The following is a 25122-nucleotide window of genomic DNA, read 5'->3' as shown; positions in this document are numbered from 1 at the left end:
ATCTCAGAAAGCTCTGAGAACTATTATCCCCATTAGAAGTCAAAGCATAGTTATATAATATTTTTGAGACAGAGGACTGTACATCAGAAGACATTATTGACAGTTTATATAATCTAGATCGAAGCATCATTGTAGTAGGTCATGTGACCCCTTACAAGCTCAAGAAGAAATGTTATATTTTAGGGAATCGTCATGTTTATGCTGGGAGAATGTTGCTCTTTATGGTTGAACAGGTATTCCTGCTGAGAAATGGAGTATTTCCTGCCATTTCAGTAAACAAGGACATCACAGTCATTAGTGATTCCAGCCCTCCAAAGTGAATTTCTGAGCCCCAGTGGCATCCAGAAAGAACAATCTCTGTGATCCTGAAGTCTTTAGGCTGCCACCACTCCCTACAGTGAGCAAGGAGCTAAGGATATGAAAAATCACAGGATACTGTCCCCAGATGGTTGAGATACATATGAAAGAAATGATTTCAGTTGAACCCAGACTCTTGCATCTTCCACATAGAAAAGAGCTAAATTCCTTGAGATACCTAGTTTTCTTTAACTAACAAAAATCTTTTGATGCTTAGACTACCCGCCCTTTGCTGCAAACTTCTATATAACCTGACTCCTCCACTGCCCTTCTATTCCCTTCTCAGAGCAATTATCTCAGGGTTAGTTGAGATGCGGTCCCCTAGGCTTGAAGTCCTAAAATTTTCCACCAAATAAAACAACTCTCAGCTTTCAGACGGCATGTGTTTTTTCAGGCAATGCTGCTAATAGAAGAAGTTTTGTCGATTTGTTACTGAGCCCAAGCTCGCTGTTCTCGCTGCATGACAGGCCAATGAGTCCGGAAGAGGAAGTGTTGAGACAAGGAAGAGACTTTAATCGGGGAGCCGGCAGACCTAGAAGATGGCAAGCTAGTGCCTCAAAATAACCATTTTATTGGGGTCTGGATGCCAGGTTCTTTTATAGATCAGAGATGAGGGGAAGTGAGGAAGCAAAGTAAAAAGGCCATTCATCTTGCAAACATCTCCTAGAATGGCACCTCAGGCATGGGATGTGTTAATGTCTTCCTTCCTGCCATCTACACGTGGACAGGGTTCTGAATAAAGGCACTTGTGTTTAACAGTCAGGCAGAGGGGCAGAATTTTCTGAGGCAAACCATTCTGTATGATTATAACAACAAAAGCAATGAAAGGCAAGTCAAAGAAACAGTTCCAACATGGAGTCAGAATTGGCTTCCTCCCTGCAACAGGAAAAGACGCTGATGCTGGGAAAGACTGAAGGCAGGAGAAGAAGGGGATGACCGAGGATGAGATAGTTGGATGGCATCACCAACTCAATGGACATGAGTTTGAGCAAGCTCCGGAAGTTGGTGATGGACAGGGAAGCCTGGCATGCTGCAGTTCTTGGGGTCACAAAGAGTCGGACACGACTGAGTGACTGAACTGCAACAGATTCATAATGCAGATACACAATGCACAGAGAGCCAAAGGGAGGCCAAAGAACAGAAGAGAAATTTTTATGTTTCAAGTTTTCTTGCCATAAAATATGAATTTTATTTCACAGGATGAATCTGCTTCCAAGCTCATCCAGGTTGTTGGCGGCACACAGTTCCTTGCAGTTGCGGGACTGAGGTGTCCATTTCCAGTTGGAAGCCTGACTTTGCTCCCAGAGCCTGCCCACTTTCCTTTTCAGGACTTCCTCGTGGTCCCTTGTGTGCTTTGAGTATTTCCTTCCATTACATCTTTCTACCTCCAGCCAGAGAAAGTTATCTGCTCACGTGATAGACTGGGAGTATTTGTTTCCTATGGTTGCTATGATAATAAATTACCAGAAACAGTGACCTACGAGCATGGGCATTTATTCTCTTACTGTCCTGGAGATCAGATGTCTGACAAGGATCTATCTTCCTGAGCTAAAATCAAGATGCTGTCCGGACTGATTTCTTCTGGAGGCTCTGAGGGGAGAGAATCTATTTCCTTGCCTTTACCACCTTCTGGAGGCTTCCTACACTCCCTGGCTTGTGGCCCCTTCTTTCATTTTAATATCCATCACTTCAGTCTCTGCTTCCGTCCTGGTACACCTGCTCCTCCAATTCTGACATCTCCCCCTTTCAAGGACCACTGTGATGACAGTGAGCTCACCAGGATCATCCAGGAACCCCATCTCAAGGTTCTTACCTGTTGACTCCTGCCCCTAAGGCCACAGGTACGAGGCCTTGGGTGGTCAGAATGTGAATATATTTGGGGGTCATTCTTCAGTTTCCCTGGAGGCTTCCCTCATAACTCAGTTGGTAAAGAATCCGCCTGCAATGCAGGAGACCCTGGTTCGACTCCTGGGTCGGGAAGATCCCCTAGAGAAGGGATAGGCTACCCACTCCAGTATTGTTGGGCTTCCCTTGTGGCTCATCTGGTAAAGAATCTGACCACAATGTGGGAGACCTCGGTCAGTCCCTGGGTTGGGAAGATCCCCTGGAGAAGGGAAAGGCTACCCACTCCAGTATTCTGGGCCTGGAGAATTCCATGGACTGTATAGTCCACGGGGTCACAAAGAGTCAGACACGACTAAGCGACGTTCACTCCCTTCAGTTTACCACCTTGAAACCACCCAGATAATCCAGAATAATCTCCCTATATTAAAGCCCACAAACTTAACCCCATCTGCAAAGTCCCCTGGCCATAAGATTCTCACAGGCTCCAGGGTCTTGTGTGTGGACATCTTCGGGGCTACGTGACCACCACTGTACTTGCTCGAGGGAAAAACAGTAAATCTGTTACCTGAGAACTGGGCTCACCTCTTGGTGGGTGTCAGGCCAAATGAAACAAGAAAGCCAAAGATCGATAGAAGGGAGGATTCATTACTTTTTCAAGTAAGGAGAATAGCAGTCATCTTTCCCAAAGCTGTGTCTCCTGAACAGCAAAATTGGAGTAGTTTTAAGTTAAGAGTACATGCATATTCATGAAGGGGCTTGGGCAAAGGAAAATTCAGCATAGTGCTGGGACCAAAGTCAACAGAGTCCAAGCTTTAGTTGATTGAAATCAGGAAAGTTGACCCCATCATCCCACCCTCCACCCAGGTGGGAACCTTAGTTTCTATAGAACTCAAAGATGTAGCAGACTGTTCCGTACATCCCTTGAGGAGGAAGTGGGATTCCGTTTTATTGCTAAACTACTGTTTTTTGACTGCTTTTTCTTTGCTCCTGCATTTCTTCACTTCCCTTAAGAACATTAATTACTGAGTCCTGTTCAAGGGCAAGCCTTGTGGCCAGGCCTAGATCGCAAGATGGCTTTAGGCTAAAAATGGCTTCTTTTTTGTCAAGAAAGTCATGCCTGGTTCCCTTTCTCTGAAGACCTCCTATCTGCTTACAAATCCACAAGCTCATTCCCAGCATCAGTGCCTGTGATAGCCCAAGGCTAGAGGCCACCACCCTGTCCTTTGTACAGGTCAGGTGAATTACACAAAGAAATACATCCACACAATGGAGTAATGTGTAACTTTAGGGAAAAAATGGGCCAGATCTGAAATATTTTGTTAAAGAAAGAAAAACAACAACAAGATGCCGGGTATTGCAGGTTTTATGCCAGGACTGTATGTTAAAAGATAGAAGACAGAAAATACAATTGTTAATGTATAGAACTCTCTGGAAGGACCCAGCAGGAACTGGTAAGAGTGGTTTCATCTGGGGAAAACAACGGAATAAGCCACCAGAGTTGTGAAGGAAAGCCCATTGTTCACTTAATGAAACCGTGCAACTCACACTGGGACTTGAACCCACTGTCTTTTAATTGAGATTGCACACCTCTCCTCATCTTCTCTGGTGGCTTGGGTGGTAAAGAATCTGCCTGCAATACATGAGACCTGAGTTCAATCCCTCGGTCCAAAAGATCCCCTGGAGGAGGGCATGACAACCCACTCTAGTATTCCTGCCTGGAGAATTCCATGGACAGAGGAGCCTGGTAGGCTTCAGTCCATGGGGTTGCAAAAAGTCGGACACAATTGAATGACTAACATTTTCACCTGGTCTCAGGACTTCAGGAAGTTCAGGTTCTTTATGTCTCACGGCAAAAGAGAATTCAATGAGAGACAAAGTGATAGAAGTGAATTTATTTAGAGACATATACATTGCATAGAGTGTGGGCCATCTCAGAAGGTGAAAGGCCAAGAAATACGGGGTGGTTAGGTTTTATGAGCTAGGTAACTCATAGGCTAATGAGTGGGAAGATTCCAGGAACTGGGCCACCTCCCAATTTTGTCCTTTGATGGTCAACCTTGGAACTGTCATGGGGCTGGTGGGTGGGTGTCACTTAGCTCATGCTACTATATTACAATGAGTGTATAATGAGGTCAAGATCTATTGGGAGTCGAATCATCCACCATCTTGGACCTAATTGGTTCTAACCAGTTTGTCACGTCATCCTTTTAAAGGTTATGCCCTGCCCACCTCTCTCCTGTTTCCGTGCCATTTGAACTTTGTTCTGGGGCATATGTTTATTTAAAAATAGTTTATAAGTGAAAGGGCCAAGAAGTCTGGATGTAATACTGGCAGCTTGTGAAGGCTCCTCTGTCCATGGGATTCTCCAGGCAAGAATACTGGAGGTGGGTTGCCATTTCCTACTCCAGGGGATCTTCCCAACCCAGGGATCGAACCCTTGTCTCTTGTATCTCCTACATTGGCAGGAGGATTCTTTACCAACTGAGCTGCCAGGGAAGCCCCAAATTACTCCTTTAATATACATCTTACCTAGGGCCAGTATTACAATAGAGAGGAACAAATCTGACCCCATATTGGATCTGTTTCTTTAACCTTTGTATTCTGTTGCCTTTGCTACAAGTTAATCATGAAAGGAATGTTGCCTAGAAGCTTCAATTATAAATTTAGAGGCCCATCTCTGGGAACCCTGCCTTCCATAGAATGAGCCTTAAGCTAAAATACCTTTGTTTATCTTAAAGGAAACATCTTGACCTGGCCCACCTGTGAAGGACTGTAGGAGAAAAAAAGGAGTCTCCAGAGTCTCCACAGGAGGAGGATTTGACGCCCCATTCCCATTCCCTTTTAGCAGAAAAGCCTGAATTCTGTCTCAGGGAAGACGGTTTGGAGGGGCCACTAGTTCACCATCCTCAGTCTGCTGGCTTTCCAGATAAGTCGCTATTCCTTGCTCAACAACTCATCTCTCGATTTCTTGCCCTGTTGTGTCCTGAATTTCTCCACCCTGAACTCCCCTCCAGGGCAGCCGCAGTGGCTGGTGATCACAACATTCTTTATTTAATGAAATGACGTGACAGGCAGGGTTGGTTTTTTTTTTCTGTCTACAAACATTTTATAGTATGACAACCCTGCTGACACCCAGAGTCTGGACTTCTAGGCTCTGGGTTTAGGATTCCCCATCCCCTACCCCACCGACCCCCACCAAGTTCCTGCTTTGCTTTTCCCAGAGCACTTTTAAAAATAACCACTTACAGCTTCCCTGGTGGCTCAGTGGTAAAGAATCCACCTGCCAATGCAGGCGACACGGGTTGGATCCCTGATCCAGGAAGATCCCACTTGCCTCGGAGCAACTAAGACCATGTACCACAACTGCTAAAGCCCATGTGTCCTAGAGGTTAGACTGCACGACAAGAGAAGCCACCCCAATGAGAAGCCCGCATGCTGCAACCAGAGAAAAGCCTGAGCAACAACCAACACCCCAGCACAGCCAAAAATAAATTAAAAAGAAAAAGGAAGAAACACTTAAACCTAAGTCAGGTAAACGCACCTGGCTTACTTTAACCTTTCTCTGCAGTCTTATGCACCGTGGTTTCAGATGTGCAATAATTTGTACAATGGTTTATTCCCAAGTATGCCTTAAGCAGAACAATTTTTTTTTCTATATAGTTCTTTGCCTTAAAAAAGTATGTACTTTAAATTTAAGCAAACTTCTATTTTGTATATTGGTAAACTATAAAGTAAAAAAATGAACATTTTGTGGTGTTTGTATTTTGCATACTCAAGGTGAGAATTGTTTTAAATAAACCTATAGTATTTTATCTGGAAATACTTAAAAGTAAATTTTTATTTACTTAAAAGTAAATAAAAATAATCAAAAATAAATAAAAATAACAAAAAATAAAATAGAAATAACCAAAAATAAATACATACATATAAACATAAATAAATAAAAATAACCACTTAAGAGTTATTTAACCACTTAGAGCCTGGGAAAAGTGAGTGACCTCTGCCCCAGCCACAGGTCAGGAACCATACAGGTGCTCACTTTCTATCTCCTGCTCGCTGTGACCTGGGGTAGAGGACTGTCCTTCCCCCACGACAAATGGAATATTTCCTGCCATATCAGTAAACAGTGGATGTCACAGTCATCAGTGATTGCAGCCACCACCAATGGTGACCCCTGAGAAGACAGGGAAAGAAGCCCGCCCTCTAATAGCCATCAGGCTGCAGCCAGTCCCTACCGTGAGTCCTAAGGAAACCCAGGATGTGAAAACAGGATACCGGCCCCAGATACGAGATGTATACCAAAGGAAAGATTTCAGTGAGCCCAGACTCCTGCATCTACCCATACATAGAAAAGCTCTAAGTTCCTTAAAATACCTGGTTTTCCTTTAATTAGCAATAATCTTTTGACATTCAGACTACCCGCCTTTTGTTGCCAAAAAAAAATTTTTTTTGCTTCCCTGGGATTTTTTTTTTAATTTATTTTTTAATTGAATGCTGCAAATCTATATAACCTGGCTCCCTCACCACTTTGCCTCCTCAGAGCAGTTCTCTCAGGGTTACTTGAGATGCTGCTTCCCAGGCTTGGCGACCTAAAAATTCCCGCCAAATAAAACATAATTCTCAACTTTTAGGCCATGAATATTTTTTAAGTTGACACCCAGCTGATTGCAAAGCAGGCTACCTCCACTGTTTCTGCAGATAATACATTTGTGACTTTATTTCATTTGCGTGAATGTATGGAAACTATACCTTTAATCAAAACAACCCTGGGTTTTCTCCCTAGAGTGGGAGCTTGGGCCTATTTCAGACAGTCATAGTCTGCATATTCTAAATTTAATACACCAGCTCCACCCCTCCCCACCCCCAGACACCACTTCACAATCAAAGATCCAATCCCCCTTCCAGCTAATGTCAGGAGCCCAGCTTCAGCTGGGAGTGAGCGAGCTGAGCTGCCTGGTCAAGCAACCAGCCAGCCCCAAATGAAAGGAGTTAAACTTTGCATCACTTCCTACAGCCAACAAAGCGCTGACTTGCCCCCTGGGAACCAGCAACCTGGAAGGGATCAGCCCAAATGTGAGGCTTTTCTCACTTACTGAGGGAGCCCCCCCAGAAAATTCTATGGCAGTTTATGGACCCTGAGCTGGAGGGGGTGGGGGAGGGGAGTGGAGGCTCTGAGTCCAGTGGGGTCATAGCAGGGGCACCCGAGGCAGGCTCCTGCCCTCAACCCCAGATAAAGAGGAGGAATGCAGGCTTGCAGAGCAGCCTGGAGGATCTGGGCCTGGTCTGCAGTTCCCCTCAGAGACTGCAATTCATTGGCTGTCACCAAACACGCCAGGGAGCACAGCTCCTCTCCATCCTCCCCCAGGGATGGGGTTGGGGTGCTGTCAGGTAGGGACTTTGTCATTACTTGACCAGGCCTGAAAAAAATTTACACTTGGGCCTCTCGAGGACCCAGAGTCCTCAGCCCAGGGTCTGCCGAAGGAGACCGCTCAGCATTCTCACTTAGCCCTGGAACGAAGGCATCCACCCCTTGGGTTTGCCCAGCACAGCCCCACTTCACACCCGTTGCCTGGTATAATCATAAACAACAGCCCCTTTCACCCTCCAAAGTTCCAACCTCGGCTTGCCACCATAATAAAAGACTTTTCACTGACAAATGGCGCCCAGCTAATTCTTTCTTGAACAGCCACTACAATGAATAGTCATTTTAGACCCATGAATTCCTTAGAAAACAGTAGGCATCACAGAAGAACGGATAAACGAGATGTGGTATACCCACACAAGGGAAGATTATCTGACCATCCAAAGGAATGCAGTACCAGCACGTGCCACAAGGATAAACCTCAGAAATGTGCTAAGAGAAAAGCCAGATGCAAAAATCCACATACTATACAATTCCACCGACTCTATGGACATGAGTTTGAGCATACTCCAGGAGATAGTGAAGGACAGGAAACCCTGGTGTGCTGCAGTCCATGGAGTGCAAAGAGTCGGACACAACTGAGCAAGTACAAGAATACAAGTATACAATTACAAGCATAAGAAAAGTCCAGAATGGGCCAATCTGTAGAGACAACATAGCTTAGTGCTTGGTTAGATCTAGGAGTGGGTGAGTGTCTTTCGGGGGTAAGAGAAATGTTAAGACAGATTGTGGCGATAGTTGCAAAATTCTGTGAATATACTAAAAAAAAAAAAAAACTGAATTGCACACTTTAAGAGGGTGGATAACATGGTATGTAAATTACATCTCAATAAAGCTGTTACCAAAAGCATACAAACAAGTTCTTACCCAGAAGCCCCCCGTCAGTAGCTGTTTGCAGAGAAGACTCTACAGGGGCGTCTGAGCACGTCTCTGTATTTGGCAGACGGGTCCTCCCAGAACCTTCTCCCCCATCACCTGCTACTCAGAGACCCATCAGCCATTGCGCCAGCCTCTCAGCTTTCTATTAACCTGGTCCCAACCTCCATCTCCTCCAAACAGACACACCTGCCCGGTATTCCATTCACAACAGCTGCGAGCTAATAAGTGAGCTCAGTGAGGAGCTCAAGCATTTATTTGTTTCTGCTTTCAGGGGATGGGCTCCATTAATCATGACCCAAGGAAAAAATGCTTTGCCTCAGGCCAGTGAATGTAAAAGAGTCACTGTAAAGGTGGCATTCACGGGCCAGGCAGGGAGGGAGGCGACCCCCATGGCCCACCTATGAAAAGAATGTGGGGGCTTTCAGATGACTGCAGAGGTGGCTCCATCCTCACGTAAGCCGAGTGGGCTGACGCAGACCATGCCTGAAAGCAGATGGCTGGGAGGGAACCCAGGTGGCCAGTTCTTGTTTAGTTTAGTCCAGCAGTCCCCAACCTCCAGGATCTAATACCCGATGCTCTGAGGTGGCGCTGACATAATAATACTAGAAATAAAGTGCACAATGGCTTCCTTGGTGGCTCAGATGGTAAAGAATCTGACTGCAATGCAGGAGACTCAGATTCAATATCTGGGTCAGGCAGATCCCCTGGAGAAGGGAATGACAACCCACTCCAGTCTTCTTCCTGGAGAATTTCATGGACAGTAGAGGCTGGCGGGCTACAGTCCTTGGGGTGGCAAAGAATCTAACACAACACAGGTGAAATGCACGATAAAGGTGATCCTGAAGCCATCCTCCCCACTCCCCGGTCAGTGGAAAATTGTCTTCCACAAAACTTGTCCCTAGTACCAAAAAGTTTGGGACTGCTGGTTTAGTCTACCTGCTAGGTTATTCTGACCCTGTTTATCAAAGCTGGAAACTGCCTGGTCCTGAGACTCCTGTGTTGGGGAAACAGACTGAAGCCACTCATCCTGGCCAGGCACCATAGTATTATAACTATTTGCATGAGTTACTTTACGACAGGAGAGCCTAGTAAGGAACACAGAACTAATGAGCCACCACCAACCGGAAGAGATCCGGAAAGGACAAAAGGAGACACCACGTGTCTTACCACCTCCTTCTCGCCGGCATCCATCTTGGTTAAGCAACGCGTGCCCCACCAGGAAGGACCCTGAGTCAGAGTGATTGACCAAAGACAACCAAGGAACTAATTCCATTACCATAAAACCCGAGACTGCAAGCCACATGGCAGAGCAGTTCTCCTGGGTTCCCACACCCTCCTGCTCTCTGCCCGGGCTCCCCTTCCCAATAAAGTCTCTTGCTTGGTCAGCACATGTGTCTCCTCAGACAACTTATGTCAGAATATTAGACAAGAGCCCACTCTTAGGCCCTGGAAGCGGTCCCCCTTCCTGCAACACTTGAATGCCAAACCTGTGTCCTGAAGGATTTCCTAGCTCACCCAGGAGCTTGCCTCTGATACCCTAAGAGAGCCAGCCCGTGGAATGTTCCAGCATGTTCTGGCATGTTCCAGAGCCTTCCCTTGAATCTGTGCATTTCCCAGCACAGACTTTTAGAACTGGAAGAATAAGCCTGCCTCTTTTTAGAGAAGAGAGGAACTCAGCCCAGGAAGTTGAAATGATACACCTCAGCCATACAGCAGGTTGCACATGGCTCAGTGACAGTTCTTGATGGATCTGCTTTCAGTTCTTCTGCTTCTCAAATTCAACAAGCTCATATGGCATACTTACTGTAACCCGGCACTGTACCAGTTCCAAAGACAGCAGTACTGAGGTTCAGCCCTCAAATTCTATCCTTGCTTTAAAAATATTACTTAATTACATGTTATGTTTCTTATTACACTGAATGGTCATGACCTCATTTACAGATCCAATTTATGCTGCATTCACGATTCAGTCCAGTCCCTTCCTACCAACTATCACTTTATACAAATTGGCACTTTTTAAAAAAAATTGGGATGAAACCTTTCTAACATAAAATTAGCTATTGTAAGCCAGTGGGAGTTTGCTGTATGACTCAGGGAACCCAAAATGGGTGCTCTGTGAAAACCAAGAGGGATGGGAGGTGGATACAAGAGGGAGGGGGCATGTGTATACCCATGGCCGATTCATGTTGATGTATGGCAAAAACCGTCACAATACTGTAATTATCCTACAATTAAAAATAAATTTAAAAAAATTAGCTGTTGTAAAGTGAACAAGTCAATGGCATTTAGTACATTTCATGATGTACAACCACCCCCTCTATCTAGTTCCAGAATATTTTCATCACTCCCAAAGGAGACCCCATGTCCTTTAAGTACTCTCCCTCCTCACCTGAGGAGAAGGCAATGGCACCCCACTCCAGTACTCTTGCCTGGAAACTCCCATGGATGGAGGAGCCTGGTGGGCTGCAGTCCACGGGGTCGCTAAGAGTCAGACAGGACTGAGCGACTTCCCTTTCACTTTTCACTTTCATGCATTGGAGAAGGAAATGGCAACCCACTCCAGTGTTCTTGCCTGGAGAATTCCAGGGACGGGGAGCCTGGTGGGCTGCCGTCTATGGGGTCGCACAGAGTCAGACATGACTGAAGCGACTTAGCAGCAGCAGCAGCAGCAGCCACAGCAGCAGCTCCTCACCTGCAATCAATCTGTGCTCAGTCTCTACGAAGTCACCTATTCTGGACATTTCATACCAATGGACTCATAGGACTTGGCCTCTCTGACTGGCGTCTTTCACTGAGTGCCATGTTGTCACGGTTCATCCACATGGTAGCAGGAGTCTGTGCTCCGTTCCTTTTGATGGAAATGTTTTTTAAAATTTTTTAAATTTGATTATTTATTTGGCTGCACCAATCTTGGTTGTGGCACGTGGGATCTTTTCTGTTGTGGCATGAACACTCTTAGTCGTGGCATGTGGGATCTAGTTCCCTGACCAGGGATCAAACCCCAGCCCCCTGCATTAGGAGTGTGGAGTCTTAGCCACTGGACATCAGGGGAGTCTTGGAAATGGGCATATTTTATGTTTTAAAGACAGGTGCAACCCACTCCAGTATTCTTGCCTGAAAAAATCCCATGGACAGAGCCTGGTGGGCTACAGCCCAAGAGGTCACAGAGAGTCAGACGCGACTGAGCAACTGAGCACTCACGTAGGCAGTGAAGGACGCCCCACCTCCCAAACACAGGAAACGTCGGATTCAGCCCATGTACTTAGCCCAGGGGGCTCTCGGTGGGGTGATTCTGTCCCCGTGGGAACACTGAGCAACATCTGGAGAGTTTTTGGTTGTCACGACTGGGGCATGTGCTTCTGGTATCTGGTGAGTAGGGGTCAGGAATGCTCCTCAACATCCAACAAGGCACAGGACAGCCCCCACCCAAGATCTGGACCCAGACGTCAATAGTGCCGAGTGGGCCCCTCCGTTGGGCTGACTTCAGTTCCTCCTCTCGGCTGATCTGGCCCCAGGCCACATGGAGCAGCATTTCTTAAACTCACCTACCCTTAGGAACCAGCTGGGTGCTTTTATATAAAAATACATATTCCTGGGGCCCTTCCCAGGCCTTCTGAATCCAAATCTCCGAGCAAAAGCCCCAGAAATCTATATTTAAAAAGACCAAGGTATATATTATTAATAGTATCAGAAGTCCTCACTGAGCTGTGGGTTGCTCAGCAGCTTATTCTGTGTCTGTTATTATTTTATCTGTAAACTGGTGAAGATGTTTTTCTTTTCCATCTGGAAGAGTTCTTGTCTTGGCGAAGCCTATAGAAGTGTTCTACACAAGATAACTTTATCATAACATGCAAAACAATCCTAAAATGATGAAAGGAAAGTGAAGTCACTCAGTCGTGTCCAACTCTTTGCGACCCCACGGACTGTAGCCCTACCAGGCTCCTCTGGCAAGAATACTGGAGTAGGTTGCCATTTCCTTCTCCAGGAGATCTTCCCAACCCAGGGATTGAACCCAGGTCTCCCACATTGTAGGCAGATGCTTTACCGTCTGAGCCCCCAGGGAAGTCCAAATGATGAAGTTCTTACTTAAACTCCCCAAGACCAAGGAGGCTGCCTCCTCGCACATTGTTGCCGTTATTCAGTGGCTAAGTCGTGTCCGACTCTGAGGACCATAGCCCATCAGGCTCCTCTTTCCATCGGATTTCCCAGGCAAGAATACTGGAGTGGGTTGCCATTTCCTTCTCTTCCCGAACTAAGGATCCAAGCCGAATCTCCTTCATTGGCAGGCTAATTATTTACCACTGAACCACCTGGGAAGACCTCCCTGCACATTACACACTCAGTAAACCTTTACTGAAAGAAGGGAGGCAAGATTGATTCTATCCCATAAACAGTAGACCAGGGCCTTTGACCTGGGCCCCTCTGTCCTTAAAACTATTCCTATATTGAAAGGTATATTTTAAGGCTGCATTGATAGGAAGAGCAATGTAGTCCAGGTTAGAGTCATTATTATATGTTCATTATTATTTTATTCAGGCTTTTCCCTCCTATTAAAAAATTTTAGGGCTTCCCTGGTGGCTAAAGAATCCACCTGCCAATTCAGGAGATACAGGTCTGATTTCTGGTCCAGGAAGATCCCAAATGCTAAAGAGCAACGAAGCTCGTGTACCACAACTACTGAGCCTGCGCTCCAGATCCCGGGGTCTGCAGTACTGCCCGTGAGCTGCAACCACTGACGTCCGCACACCCCAGAGCCTGTGCTCCCGACAAGAGAGGCCACTGCAACAAGCAGCCCCTCCCCGCTCTCGGCAGCTAGAGCAAAGCCCACACAGCAACAAACCCCCAGCATGGCCAAAAATAAATAAATACAATTTAAAAATATTTTAAAAATCGTTCATTTCCCCGAGCCCCTAACAATATCAAATGCCCCAGGTGCCCAGTAGGGAAGTCGGCCCCACCCTGGGAGGTTCCGATCCAGTTGGTCTGGAGTGTGGCCAGACCGCACAGGTTTGTAAAGGCTCCCGCAGCCCAGGCTGAGTGCGATGGGCAGGCCTGGTCCTGCAGTGGAGGGTTCAGGAAGTCTTTCTCAAGCAGAGTCACCTGTCTACCATGGGGAGTGACTGACGAGGTCAGGGAGGCCAGGCACGCTCACGCCCACGCCGTACTGCAAGTGGTTTACGTGTAGGAAGTGGAAAAACCACTGTTCTCACCTTCTCAGTCCCTGAGATCAGCAAGGTGACAGCCATTCCCTGCTGGGTAGGTTGGCCTGAAGTCCTTGGAGGCCTCGCAAGCTCGGGGACTGAAGGGAAACCCGGAGGGAATGCAGCTCTGAGTAGCTCTGTCACTTCTCTCTCCCTGCAAGTGTGCACGCACGCACGCACGCACGCACGCACACACACACACACAGAACCACTCACGGTGACTACAGAGAAACACACATCACAGACACCTAGAACTACCCCTCCCCAAACATCCACCAACACACCCACACACACACACGTCCAGACCCCATGCACCTCACAGAGACTACACACACACACACACAAACACACACACACACTGAAGCCCAGACACACACATACACACACACACACACTGATGAAGCCCAGACACACACATACACACACACATGCACACTGACGAAGCCCAGACACACACATACACACACAAGTCCAGACCCCCAGACCCCCTCACAGAGACTACACACACACACACACACACACACTGATGAAGCCCAGACACACACATACACACACACACGCACACACACTGATGAAGCCGACACACACATACACACACACACACACCGATGAAGCCCAGACACACACATACACACACAGAACCACTCACGGTGACTACAGAGAAACACACATCACAGACACCTAGAACTACCCCTCCCCAAACATCCACCAACACACACATACACACACACGTCCAGACCACCAGGCACCCTCACAGAGACCACACACACACAAACACAGACGCACACACATACACACACAAGTCCAGACCCCCAGGCACCCTCACAGAGACTACACACACACACACACACACACACACACTGACGAAGCCCAGACACACACACACACACACACACACACTGAAGCCCAGACACACACATACACACACACACACTGATGAAGCCCAGACACACACATACACACACACACACACACTGATGAAGCCCAGACACACATATACACACACACATGCACAATGACGAAGCCCAGACACACACATACACACACAAACACAGACACACACACATACACACACAAGTCCAGACCCCCATGCACCCTCACAGAGACCACACACACACACACACACACACACACACACACCCAGAGCTCATCTACGACTTTAGGACAGACAGCAGGAAGAAGATGAAATGAGGAAGAAAATACCTAGTTAGAAAAACCACAAAGCAGGAAAAAGTAAACCAATACAACCACAGCTTATGTGTGGAATCTATAAAGTAAACAAAAGAATATAACAAAATGGAAACACTCACAGACACAGAGAACAAACCAATGGTTAGTAGTTCGGAGAAGGAAGTGGGGAGGGACAAGATGGGGTGGGGGATTAAGAGGCACCAACTACTAAATATAAAACAAATAAGCTACAAGGATATGCTGGACAGCACAGGAATATAGCCCACATTTTATAATAATGCAATTTATTGAATCACGGTTATACAACTGAAACTAACTCTAAGTAACTATGTGTGTGTGCATTCAGTCAGTTGTGTCTGACTCTTTGCAACCCCACGGACTGTACCCCACCAGGCTCTTCTGTCCAGGGGATTTTCCAGGCAAGAGTACTGGAGTGGGGTACCATTTCCTACTCCAGGGGATCTCCTGAACCCAGGGATTGAACGCACATCTCTTACGTCTCCTGCATTGGCAAGCAGATTCTTTATCACTAGCACCACTGGGAAGCCCGAATTCACTGTACTTCCTTTAAAAAAAAAAAAGGCCCTTAGTGAAACTAGGGAAAGTGTCTCTAAATCACATCATTGTGGGCAGCAGTGATCAGATTCCACTGATGAAACCGATGAGTTTAGAGTCCCCACCCCTATCCCACTCCCAACACCCCTCCCCAACACCCACCCCCAGCTGCTGGGAGCTCCCTGCTGTGTAAGGGTTTCAAGTTCAAGCATGTGCAGAAAGGGGAGACCTCAACCCACCACCCCTCCATCAGGCTTATGATAAGGGTTTTTATTTTCCTCCCACTTTAATTTTAGACATGAACAAGAAATGCAGATTATGGCTTAGAAAATAACCTTAAAGAGTTGTTAGGGTTCTTACCTCCCCGGCTCTCTCTGCTGGGACAGCTCCCACCCCTCCCATGCCCAGAACCAAGCAAAAGAAACAACCCCACTGAAAGCAAAAAAGTAGTGAAAGTGTTAAGTCACTCAGTCGTGTCCGACTCTTTGCAACACTATGGCCTGTAGCCCGCCAGGCTCCTCTGTCCATGGGATTCTACAGGCAAGAATGCTGGAGTGGGTAACCATTCCCTTCTCCAGGGGATCTTAATCCAGCAATCAAACCCGTCTCCTGAATGCAGGTGGATTCTTAAACATCTGAGCCATCAGGGAAACCCTAGAACTGATTGTCAAGTGTTTCTCACTTTCCCTTTTCTCCACCAGACTCTTATTGAGGATACTCGGGTTCGAGGGGACCGTGGGCAGGCACCTGGGAGAACCCTGTGGCCCTCTGGGCCAATGGGACATTTTCTACTGACCACACTTGGCCAGAATCCACCCACTTACTCGAAGCCAGCCTTGCCCTTCCTGGTATCAAGGGGAAATCTGGAGACAGGAGCTAGAGAAAATGGTTAGGTTTCATTCTTCCAAAGAAAATGGAAGGCATCCAGTGATTCTACCCAGAGAGGGAGACAGAACAAATGAAATCACGCAAAGACACAGAACAGAAATGAACTTTCCTAACACAGCTTTCAGACTCCTCTGGCATTGAAACATAAAGGCTGCCCCCTGGGCAGAAGAAAACATCAGAATGACTGGATAATTTGCGAGGATGAGGTGCCCTTCCCCCACAAGTAAAATCACTACAGTCGGCTATTTTCCTCCACTTTTCCCTCCTGGTTTGTAACAGGTTGGAAGTGTTAGGTTTTCTTATTTGATGTCTCTCTCTCCCCCTCTACCATCAGTTCCATGAGGCAGAGGTCAGTGCTCCCACCCCGCCCTTTACTATTTCCCATGCTGGGCATACGGGTAAACAAAGGACCAACAGCTGAACCTCTCAGAGGCCACACAGAGGAGCCGAGATGCACCATCCACCCCTCCTCCTCTTTCAGGCTCAGTGGGAGTGAGGCAGGCGGTAGATGGGTCCCCCCAGGGTAAAGTGGTGGGAGATTTACCCGCCGTGGTCCGAAACTCCAAGATGAGACAAGCTGGACAATTACAGGAGAAGGCTAGGCCCTGTCCAGATCACCTAAGTCTCTTTCCTGAAGTCAGGAGACCTTCCCAACCACACACACACAGAAAGGCTCCTTGGAGACCAAAGGGGAGTTGTGTCAAGGGACGTTCCACCCAGAGGCCTTTTTGGTCGGATCCATCTTGGCTAAGAGATGCGTGCGCACACATGGGAGGATCCTGAGATATAGAAAATATGGGAAGTGAGCCAGGCAAACCAAAATGATTAACCAAAGGAAACCCGGAAGAAATACCCCATAAAAGTGATTCAAGCTGCCACGAGGGCACAACTCTCTCCCCCCAAGTCCGCTTGTGTGCCATCTACATGTACTGCACTTGTTTCTCCCCTCTTAATAAATACTTTACTTTGCTGACTACTTCCCGTCTTTTCTGCAGGAGCCAAAGGGCCAGGGCCCTTGTCGCTGACCACCAACCAGGTGCTTTCACCACAGCAACCTGGCCTGTCTCTGGCTGGGAAGCCAAGCCTCGCTGCAAGCTGAGGCCACCCAAGATCACGAGTGCCAGAGGACCGAGTGGGGTTCAGGTCGGCTGAGGATCCGGGGCAGGCCAGCCCAGGGCACAGGTCTTCTTGCTCCAAGCCCAGCTCTGTCGCTACCTGGCTGCTCCAAACAGTTCACACTGCAGGACAGAGCAGAGTTCTCCAGGCCAGAGCAGTTCCAAATGGTAGTCTAAGCCAGAAGCGGCTTTACGAAGCCATTGGGGGAATTCTCCAGTGGGCCAATGGCTAAGACTTTGTGCTCCCAATGCAGGAGACCTGGGTTCAATCCCTGGTCAGGGAACTAGATCCCATATGCTGCAACTAAGAGTTCACACGCCACAAGCAAAGATCCTGAGTGCTGCGACTAAGACTCGGAGGCAGCCAAATAAATAAATAAATATTAAAACAAACAAACAAACAAACTTAAAAAAGAAGAAGCTCTCAGGCAGTTGCTCAAGAAGTTAAACTGAACTACCATATGACCCAGCAATTCCAACCCAAAGAGAACTGAAAACATATACCCACACAGAAAACTGCCAATAAATGTTCCCAGCGGGCTTATTCACAATCACCAAAATGTGATAAAGAGACAAACAAAATGCAGCATACCCCTACGATGGAATACTATTCAGCCACTGGAAGGCACGAAGCCCTGAGTACATGCTACAGTGTGGATGAACTTTGAAAACGTGACACCTGTTAAAGAAACCAGATGTGCATGGTCATGAAGTGTGATTATGTCTATATGAAGTATCCAGAATAGGTAATTCCAGAGAAACAGAAGCAAATGGGTGGTTGCCCAGTGCTGGGGCAGGAGGAGTGACGAGATACTGCTTAAGGGTACGGAGTTTTGTGTTGGGCTGATAGAAATGCTTTGGAACTCGATATAAAGGTGGTGAGCTGCCCAACACTGTGCATGCACCAGGCGTCACTGAATTATACACTTTAATGTTACATGACTGGAGGTTTTGATTGACATATACACACTACTATACATAAAACAGATCATCAAGAAACCCACTGTATAGTATAGGGAGCTCTACTCAATACTCTGTAAAAGCCTATATGGGAAAAGGCTCTAATTCTTTTTCAGATCAGATATATGCATAACTGAATCATTTTGGTGTATGCTGGAAGCTAACACAACGATTGTTGTACACAATATACACAACTATATTGTGTTGTACACAACTATTGTAACACAAGAACTGTAAAGCAACTATTCTCCAATGTAAAATTTTTTTAAAATGTTACATGAATTTTAGCCTAAAGGAAACAATAAAGAAGCCACTGGAAAATGGTACCGAAGAACCTATTTGCAGGGCACGAACAGAGACACAGACAGAGAGAAGAGACACAGAGGGGGAAGGAGCAGGTGAGACGAACTGAGAGAGCAACACGGACACATGTACACCATCATGTGTGAAATAGACAGCTATCAGGAAGCAACTGTATAGCTCAGGGGTCTCAGCTCGGTGCTCTGTGACGTCCTAGAGGGGTGGGACGTGCTGTTGGGAGAGAGGTTCAAGAGGGAGGGGATACATGTATACTTATAGCTGATTCAAGTTACTGGCAACAGCAACCAACACAACACTGTAAAGCAATTATCCTCCCATTAAACATAAATTTGAAACAACAGCCAACAAAAAGCCAGGAAGTGTTGGCAGGCAGGGCAGTGCTGGGTCGAGGCTCACGCTTTCCAGGCAGGGGTATCTGGCATCCAAGCTGTACAATTCCTCGGATACAGCAGAAGTCAACTGATGATACATGGATACGTACGGCTGAGCCCCTCTGCTGTTCACCTGAAACTATCACAACATTGTTAATTGGCTCTACCACCAATACAAAACAGTTTTTAAAAAATGATACATGAAAACCACAGACGTGCTAGACTAGAGGTTCCCAGGTGTTGCCCTTGGCACTCACTTTGCACTGTGACTCCCCCCTGTAACAGAGCATCTCCCCAGGACAGACCACTCCATGTCCTCTGCCTGCCTCTTGTCTGTAGAGAAACTTTAGCCAAGGAATACATTTAATCAGAGAAGTGAGAAAATGCAGACACACAAGAAGAGTCGAGCAAGACAAAATAGCAGTAGTGAAGCCCTTAAACAAGTCAAGGGCCTTTAGTTTCTCAAGGGCTATCGGTAATATTCTGAGCCATACCCTTTGAGGTGTTTTGCAGACCCTAAAACCCCCACGGGGTGAAAGAAGTTAACTGCAAGATGACCAGACAGCAGCGATGACATAAGCTGCTCCAAATTACAAAATTCTGAGAACTGGCCTCAAGCAAACGCTGGCAAACTGACCCTGGAATTTTGTACCTAAAGCAATCAAGATGATGTTCCTCAGGCCACGGCACCACCAGCTTCAAGGCGATTGTGGGAATGGACTGCTGTTCTGCATATAGCTCCACCCCCTACCTGTGCCTCCCTTAAACTCCCCTTTCAAAGCTCTTGCCCCGATCAACAGCGGGGAGTCGGGTTCTTCTTGAGCAACAAGCAGCTAAACCTAAACCCAGTAGTATTCTCACACATACACAGCTACATAAACACAGGGTGTACAATCCTGTGTTCTCTGAAGACACCGACACGGCACACACGGGCTACACTGAGTTTGCCCACTTGAGAGACCAGGTACGAGGAGATCACTGAGACAGGGCAGTAAGAATAGCTTAAGTGCTGGGACTTTCCTGGGTAAAGGATCCAGCGGTTAAGATTCCATGCTTCCATTGCCAGGAGCGAGGGTTCCATCCGACTGGGGAACTAGGACCCTGCAGGCTGTGAGGCACAGCCCCAAAATCCAACCAAACGAACAACAACAAACGAAGAGATATTATCTGAATAATAAAGAAATGAGCTGCCAAGCTATGGAAAGACGTAGAGAACCTGAAATGCATATTCTTAAGTGAAAAAGGCCGCTCTGAGAAGGCTGATTCCCGTGTGTATGTTTCCAGCTCTATGACAATCTGGGAGAGGCAAAGCTATAGAGCCAGTAAGAACAGTGGCTGGGGGCTGGGGGAGGCGGGCAGGAACAGGAAAGTTTTTAGGGAGTAAAATCACTCTGTATGATCCTGAGATGGTGGATACAGGTCATCCTACATTTGTCCAAACACAGAGAACGTACAACAGCAAGAGTGACCCTAATGCCCGCAACCGATGCCGGATGACGATCACGTATCAGTGTAGGTTCATCAGTTGTAACAAATGTGGGCGATGTTGAGAATGGGGGAGGCTATGCATGGGGCAGGGAGTACATGAGAAATCTCTGTGTCTTCAGCTCAATTTTGCTACGAACCTAAAACTGCTCTAAAAAAATAACCTGAAAGAGTAAAAAAATTTTAAAAAAGGTATTTATATGTGTGAATACTTTTCCTCAAACTGCAGAGAACAGTCACAAAACAGTTAAATGCACTCGACTGTACACTTGGCCATGAACTTTTTTCTTTCTTTTTTTTTTCCCAGTCTTTCCAAGCCTCAGATTCTTGTTTCTTTAACATTCTTCAGACTTAAGAAAAAAAAGAAAGAAACCTCCGGGTTTCTCTCTTTCATCGCCCTTGCTGGATCTACTTTCAATTCACTCGTGCGCCCATGAAAAACAGACGACTCATTGTAAACATCTGAGTCATAAATACAGGAGATAACTTTAATAGGATCCAAAATGCAAATCAGAATTTTGTAAGTAAAATTCCAACGTCTACACTTACTCCTACACAGAGATCTTGGAGCCCAGAAAGTCAAAGCAGGACTTTAATATCCCAAACACGGAAGGCTGTCGCTGGGGAGAAAACTGAAGCCAAGTTTGTGTGTGAGTGTATGAAGCCACATTTTATAAATAGTTCAGGGCCCCATAGAAGTGTTCTCGGTAGCAACTGCGGAGCCAGTTGTCCCAGAGAAAACATTTTCATGGGTAATGCTGCGGTCGGCCAGGAATGAGTCACGTGCTCTAAGCTGGCTAAAACAGATGCAATAAACTGATTTCTTTTTGTTAATAGGACACAAACCCAAACTTGCATGTACAAGGCCTAGATGGACTCAAGGTATACAAACAAGATATACAGCCATTCAGGGTTTGAAATTCATACAAATTCTTCTTTGAGGTCCAAGTAGATATAAAATAAAGCTCTTGCAATAATTGAATGTGATGCAGTGCTTCCAACAGATTCCCAAGTCCCCAACAAACAGGGCAGCACAAAATAGTCTTTTAATTTGTTAAAAATATACAGATAAGCCTGTACTTAGAACGATAAAATGGAATGTCTACTGAACACGCCAAGTGCCAGGCATCCGATGTTATTTTTCAAGTTCTGCAGACTATATATGTTACAGTCCTTGAAATAGGGCTGTTGTTTTGAAGATTTTGAAGACTCTGCATATGTAATGGATAACAGTTTGAGACAATTTATATGCCACCATCTGAGCAAAACTGCTAAATATGCATGGCCTTCAATTTTGTCAAGAGAAAGAAAAATACACGCTCATGATTGGGGTGAGTGGCAATTTTTCAAAACCAGAAGTTAGGGTTTAAATTGATAAAAGTCGTACGGCAATGACACAGTTTACCGTCACCTTCCAAAATGAAGTTTTATCACCAGGTAGGAAAAGAGGGGATGACATTCATAGTCCTGGCGAGTTACAATGCCCTCCTTCTAGCATCTCACATCTACCCCGATCAATTAACAAAGCATGTTTTGTTCGGAGCATGAATGAGAACAGCTTCCTTCTGTGCATCTTATTAAAACTTGAAAGCTACGGCTTGCTGCCACTAATGATGTTTACTGGGTTCCAACGGCCTCATGTTCAAATCTGACTCACTAGCCATCCACCCAACTCACCATCGCTCATGTTGACATCGCAGGATATTCAGCCAGTCTGAAGTTTTCTATCATGAAGGACTTTGTACTGTTATGGAACAAATAAAGGCTCTTTGTAACAACAGCTGGAAACACAACATAAGACCTTTCTTCACATGGCAAGAATTGATAAATAGTTCACGGAGTGAACCAAAGACTTTATTTTTGAAAAGCAGAGAACAAAGTACTATGAAGTATATCTATAGTCATTGCAAAAATAATTACTGGAAGTTTCAAAACGTTAAATGAATAAGCTGAATCAATGGGTTATGACTATAGTTTTCACCCAATATACAGATTTTTGATCAACGTCTAGGCTTTGATTTCTACACAGTATTATTCACATGCATTCCTTGTGCCTATTCATTATCAAAACGGGGACTCTTGAAAGTCCAGCCCGGCTTTGTCTTGATTTCAAAGATGACACAGCAGCGAACTGAGAACTCTAGCTTGCTGCTTCAGTCCTAGGAATCATGTCTTCCGATGTTATACAAACAAACTGTATTTCTGAAAAATAAAATCCAGACTTCAGAGGCCTTTGAAACAGTCGGGTCCCCACGCTTTTCAGCACCATGGTACCCAGACGTGCTCAAACGTGCTTTGTCTTTCCAAACATCCATTAGGAACCCCAAAAGGGCCCAACTTTAATGAGTTCCATTATAGAGGTTTCTAGGAAATACACTAAACCCAAGAAAAGGCAGTGGATGAAATTATCCATTACTTTTCCTGTTAAGGCAAAAAAAAAAAAAAATAAGTGAGTGTGCACTGGCAAATAGGAAGATGATACCAGTCATATGGTTATGGATAATGGTTCTGTAAGTCCCTTCTTTCAAAATTATGCTCAAAGGTGTTTAAGACCAAAAGAAGGTCACAAAAAGTGTTAATATAAAAAACAATCACTCTACCAGAAAAAAGCCCTTCGTAGAAAGTGGCTGAGGATCTGGTCCCAAGAAGGCAGATCAGTGATAAGATCCAGCCTTCTATTTCTAGCCTGCGTTTATGACCTCATGGCTATGTGGGTGTGAATAACCCCTGCTTGTACTTAGAGACAAATTAAAAAATTAAAGTGAACTCATGTGCTATTTAAAAGCCTGCAGCTACAGAATCTGAGAGCCAAGCCCTTAGTCTATAAGGTTTTTGTCATCAGAAGTGGAAACAGATGGCTATGGTGGTAGGCACTAAAGGTTGGTTCAGCCGTACTGGGGCCAGAACAGTTTCAAAATAAGGCAGTCTGGGGCTTCTGATTTGGAGACCACTGAGAGAAAGGCCCACTGAGGCAAGAATAGAAGCCAGCCAGTGGCAAATCACCAGAAGATACTCAGACGGGACAACGATCACAGTAAGATGGAATGACTTGGGGTCACGGTCAGGGGGAGGAGGGAGACAGAAAACCCTGGACCCAGCACTCAAGGAGAATGTCTTTGCATGTCTGTGCACGACTCCGAGCAGTCATTTCTGGGGTTTGGAGGTGTGTGATTTTTGCGATATTTTCCCCCCAAAAGAAGACACGAAGGTGGAGCCCCTGGAGACACGAGACCACCAAGGTAGAGCCTTCACCAGGAGCAGGGGCTGGGTGAAGAGTCGGAGAGGCCTTCCTGCAGCACACGGCTCCCTTCAGGCCTGGCTGAGTCCTACAAACGCTTGTAGGTGCCCAGGAGAGCTTTGCAGTTGGGACAGTGGTGGTCCACGTCCTGCAGGGCGTCCACACAGAAAGGGATGAAGCAGCAGCCTGCGATGCACCTGGAACAAAAGAGGGGACACACACGGCGTGTTACTGTGATCTGGACGGCAGCCGTCAAACAGCACGTGCGTGCGTGCTCAAGCTGTGTCGGGCTCCGCGACCCCACGGACTGTAGCCCACCAGGCTTCTCTGGCCATGGGATTGTCCAGACAAGAGTATTGGAGCGGGTTGCCATGCCCTTCTCCAGGGGATCTTCCTAACTCAGGGATCAAACCCGTGTCTCCTGGGTCCCTTGCATTGGCAGGGGGATTCCTTACCACTGAACCGCCTGGGAAGATATGTCAGAGTCCTAACCCCTGGAACATATGAATGTGGTCTTATTTGGAAAAATGGGTATTTGCAGATGTAATTAAGGATCTCAAGATAGGATCTTCCTTAATCATGTCGGGTGGGCTCCTTAAACTCAAAGACTGGGGTCCTGATAAGAGAAGAAGACACACAGAAATACAGAGAGGTGAGACTTCCCTGGTGGTGCAGTAGATAAGAATCTGCCTACCAATGCAGGGGACACGGGTTCCAACCCTGGTCAGGCGAAGATTCCATATGCCGTGGGGTGACTAAGCCCAAGCGCCTAGAGCCAGTGCTCCGCAAAGAGAAGCCACCACCATGAGAAGTAGCAGCCTTCGCTCACTGCAACTAGGGAAAGCCTGTGTGCAGCAACAAAGACCCCGTGCAGCCAGAAATAAAATTAACTAATTAATAAGAAAACTCTATCATACTAAATATTCAAAAGAAGAAAGAAATACAGAGAGAGAGACAAAGCCCATGGAAAGACAGAGGCAGAGACAAGAGAGATATAGCCAGGACCCAGAACACCTGGACTTCCGGAAGCTGGAAGAGGCAAGGATAGATTCTGCCCTTAGAGCCTTCCGAAGGAGCGTGGTATCTTGATTTTGGACTTCTGGCTTCCAGAATGCTAAGTCCCTTCAGTCAGGCCCCACTGTATGAGACCCTAAGGACTGTAGCCTACGAGGCTCCTCTGTCCATGGGATTCTCCAGGCAAGAATACTGGAGCAGGTTGCATGCCCTCCTCTAGGGGATCTTCCCAATCCAGGGACTGAACCCATGTCTCTTACATCTCTGGCATTGGCAGGTG

General features: G+C 46.4%; 2 protein-coding genes across 7 annotated transcripts in view; both read right to left on the bottom strand.

Annotated features, from left to right (window-relative positions):
* APOLTP (apolipoprotein lipid transfer particle homolog) overlaps positions 1-8984 on the bottom strand; it is a 184119-nt gene extending 175135 nt beyond the window's left edge. The window contains exons 1-2 of the mRNA XM_086375601.1: positions 8957-8984; positions 8492-8605 (exon numbers count right to left, since the gene is read on the bottom strand). Of these exons, the coding sequence (XP_086231727.1) occupies positions 8492-8605; positions 8957-8984 (142 nt within the window). The remainder of the gene's footprint in view (positions 1-8491; positions 8606-8956) is intronic.
* Positions 8985-22411: 13427 nt separating this feature from the next.
* LITAF (lipopolysaccharide induced TNF factor) overlaps positions 22412-25122 on the bottom strand; it is a 36298-nt gene continuing 33587 nt past the window's right edge. For all 6 annotated transcript variants that reach the window (XM_086375742.1, XM_086375744.1, XM_086375743.1 and 3 more), the window contains exon 4: positions 22412-24025. In XM_086375742.1, coding sequence (XP_086231868.1) covers positions 23917-24025 — 109 coding nt within the window. In that variant the 3' untranslated portion in view covers positions 22412-23916. The remainder of the gene's footprint in view (positions 24026-25122) is intronic.

The sequence above is a fragment of the Bos grunniens genome, chromosome 25, assembly GCF_055505025.1.
Source record: "Bos grunniens cultivar Pamir isolate PY7600 chromosome 25, Bosgru_T2T1.0, whole genome shotgun sequence".
NCBI lineage: Eukaryota > Metazoa > Chordata > Mammalia > Artiodactyla > Bovidae > Bos > Bos grunniens.
Note: the sequence above shows the minus strand (reverse complement) of the source record. Positions and strands in the feature narration are given on the sequence as shown.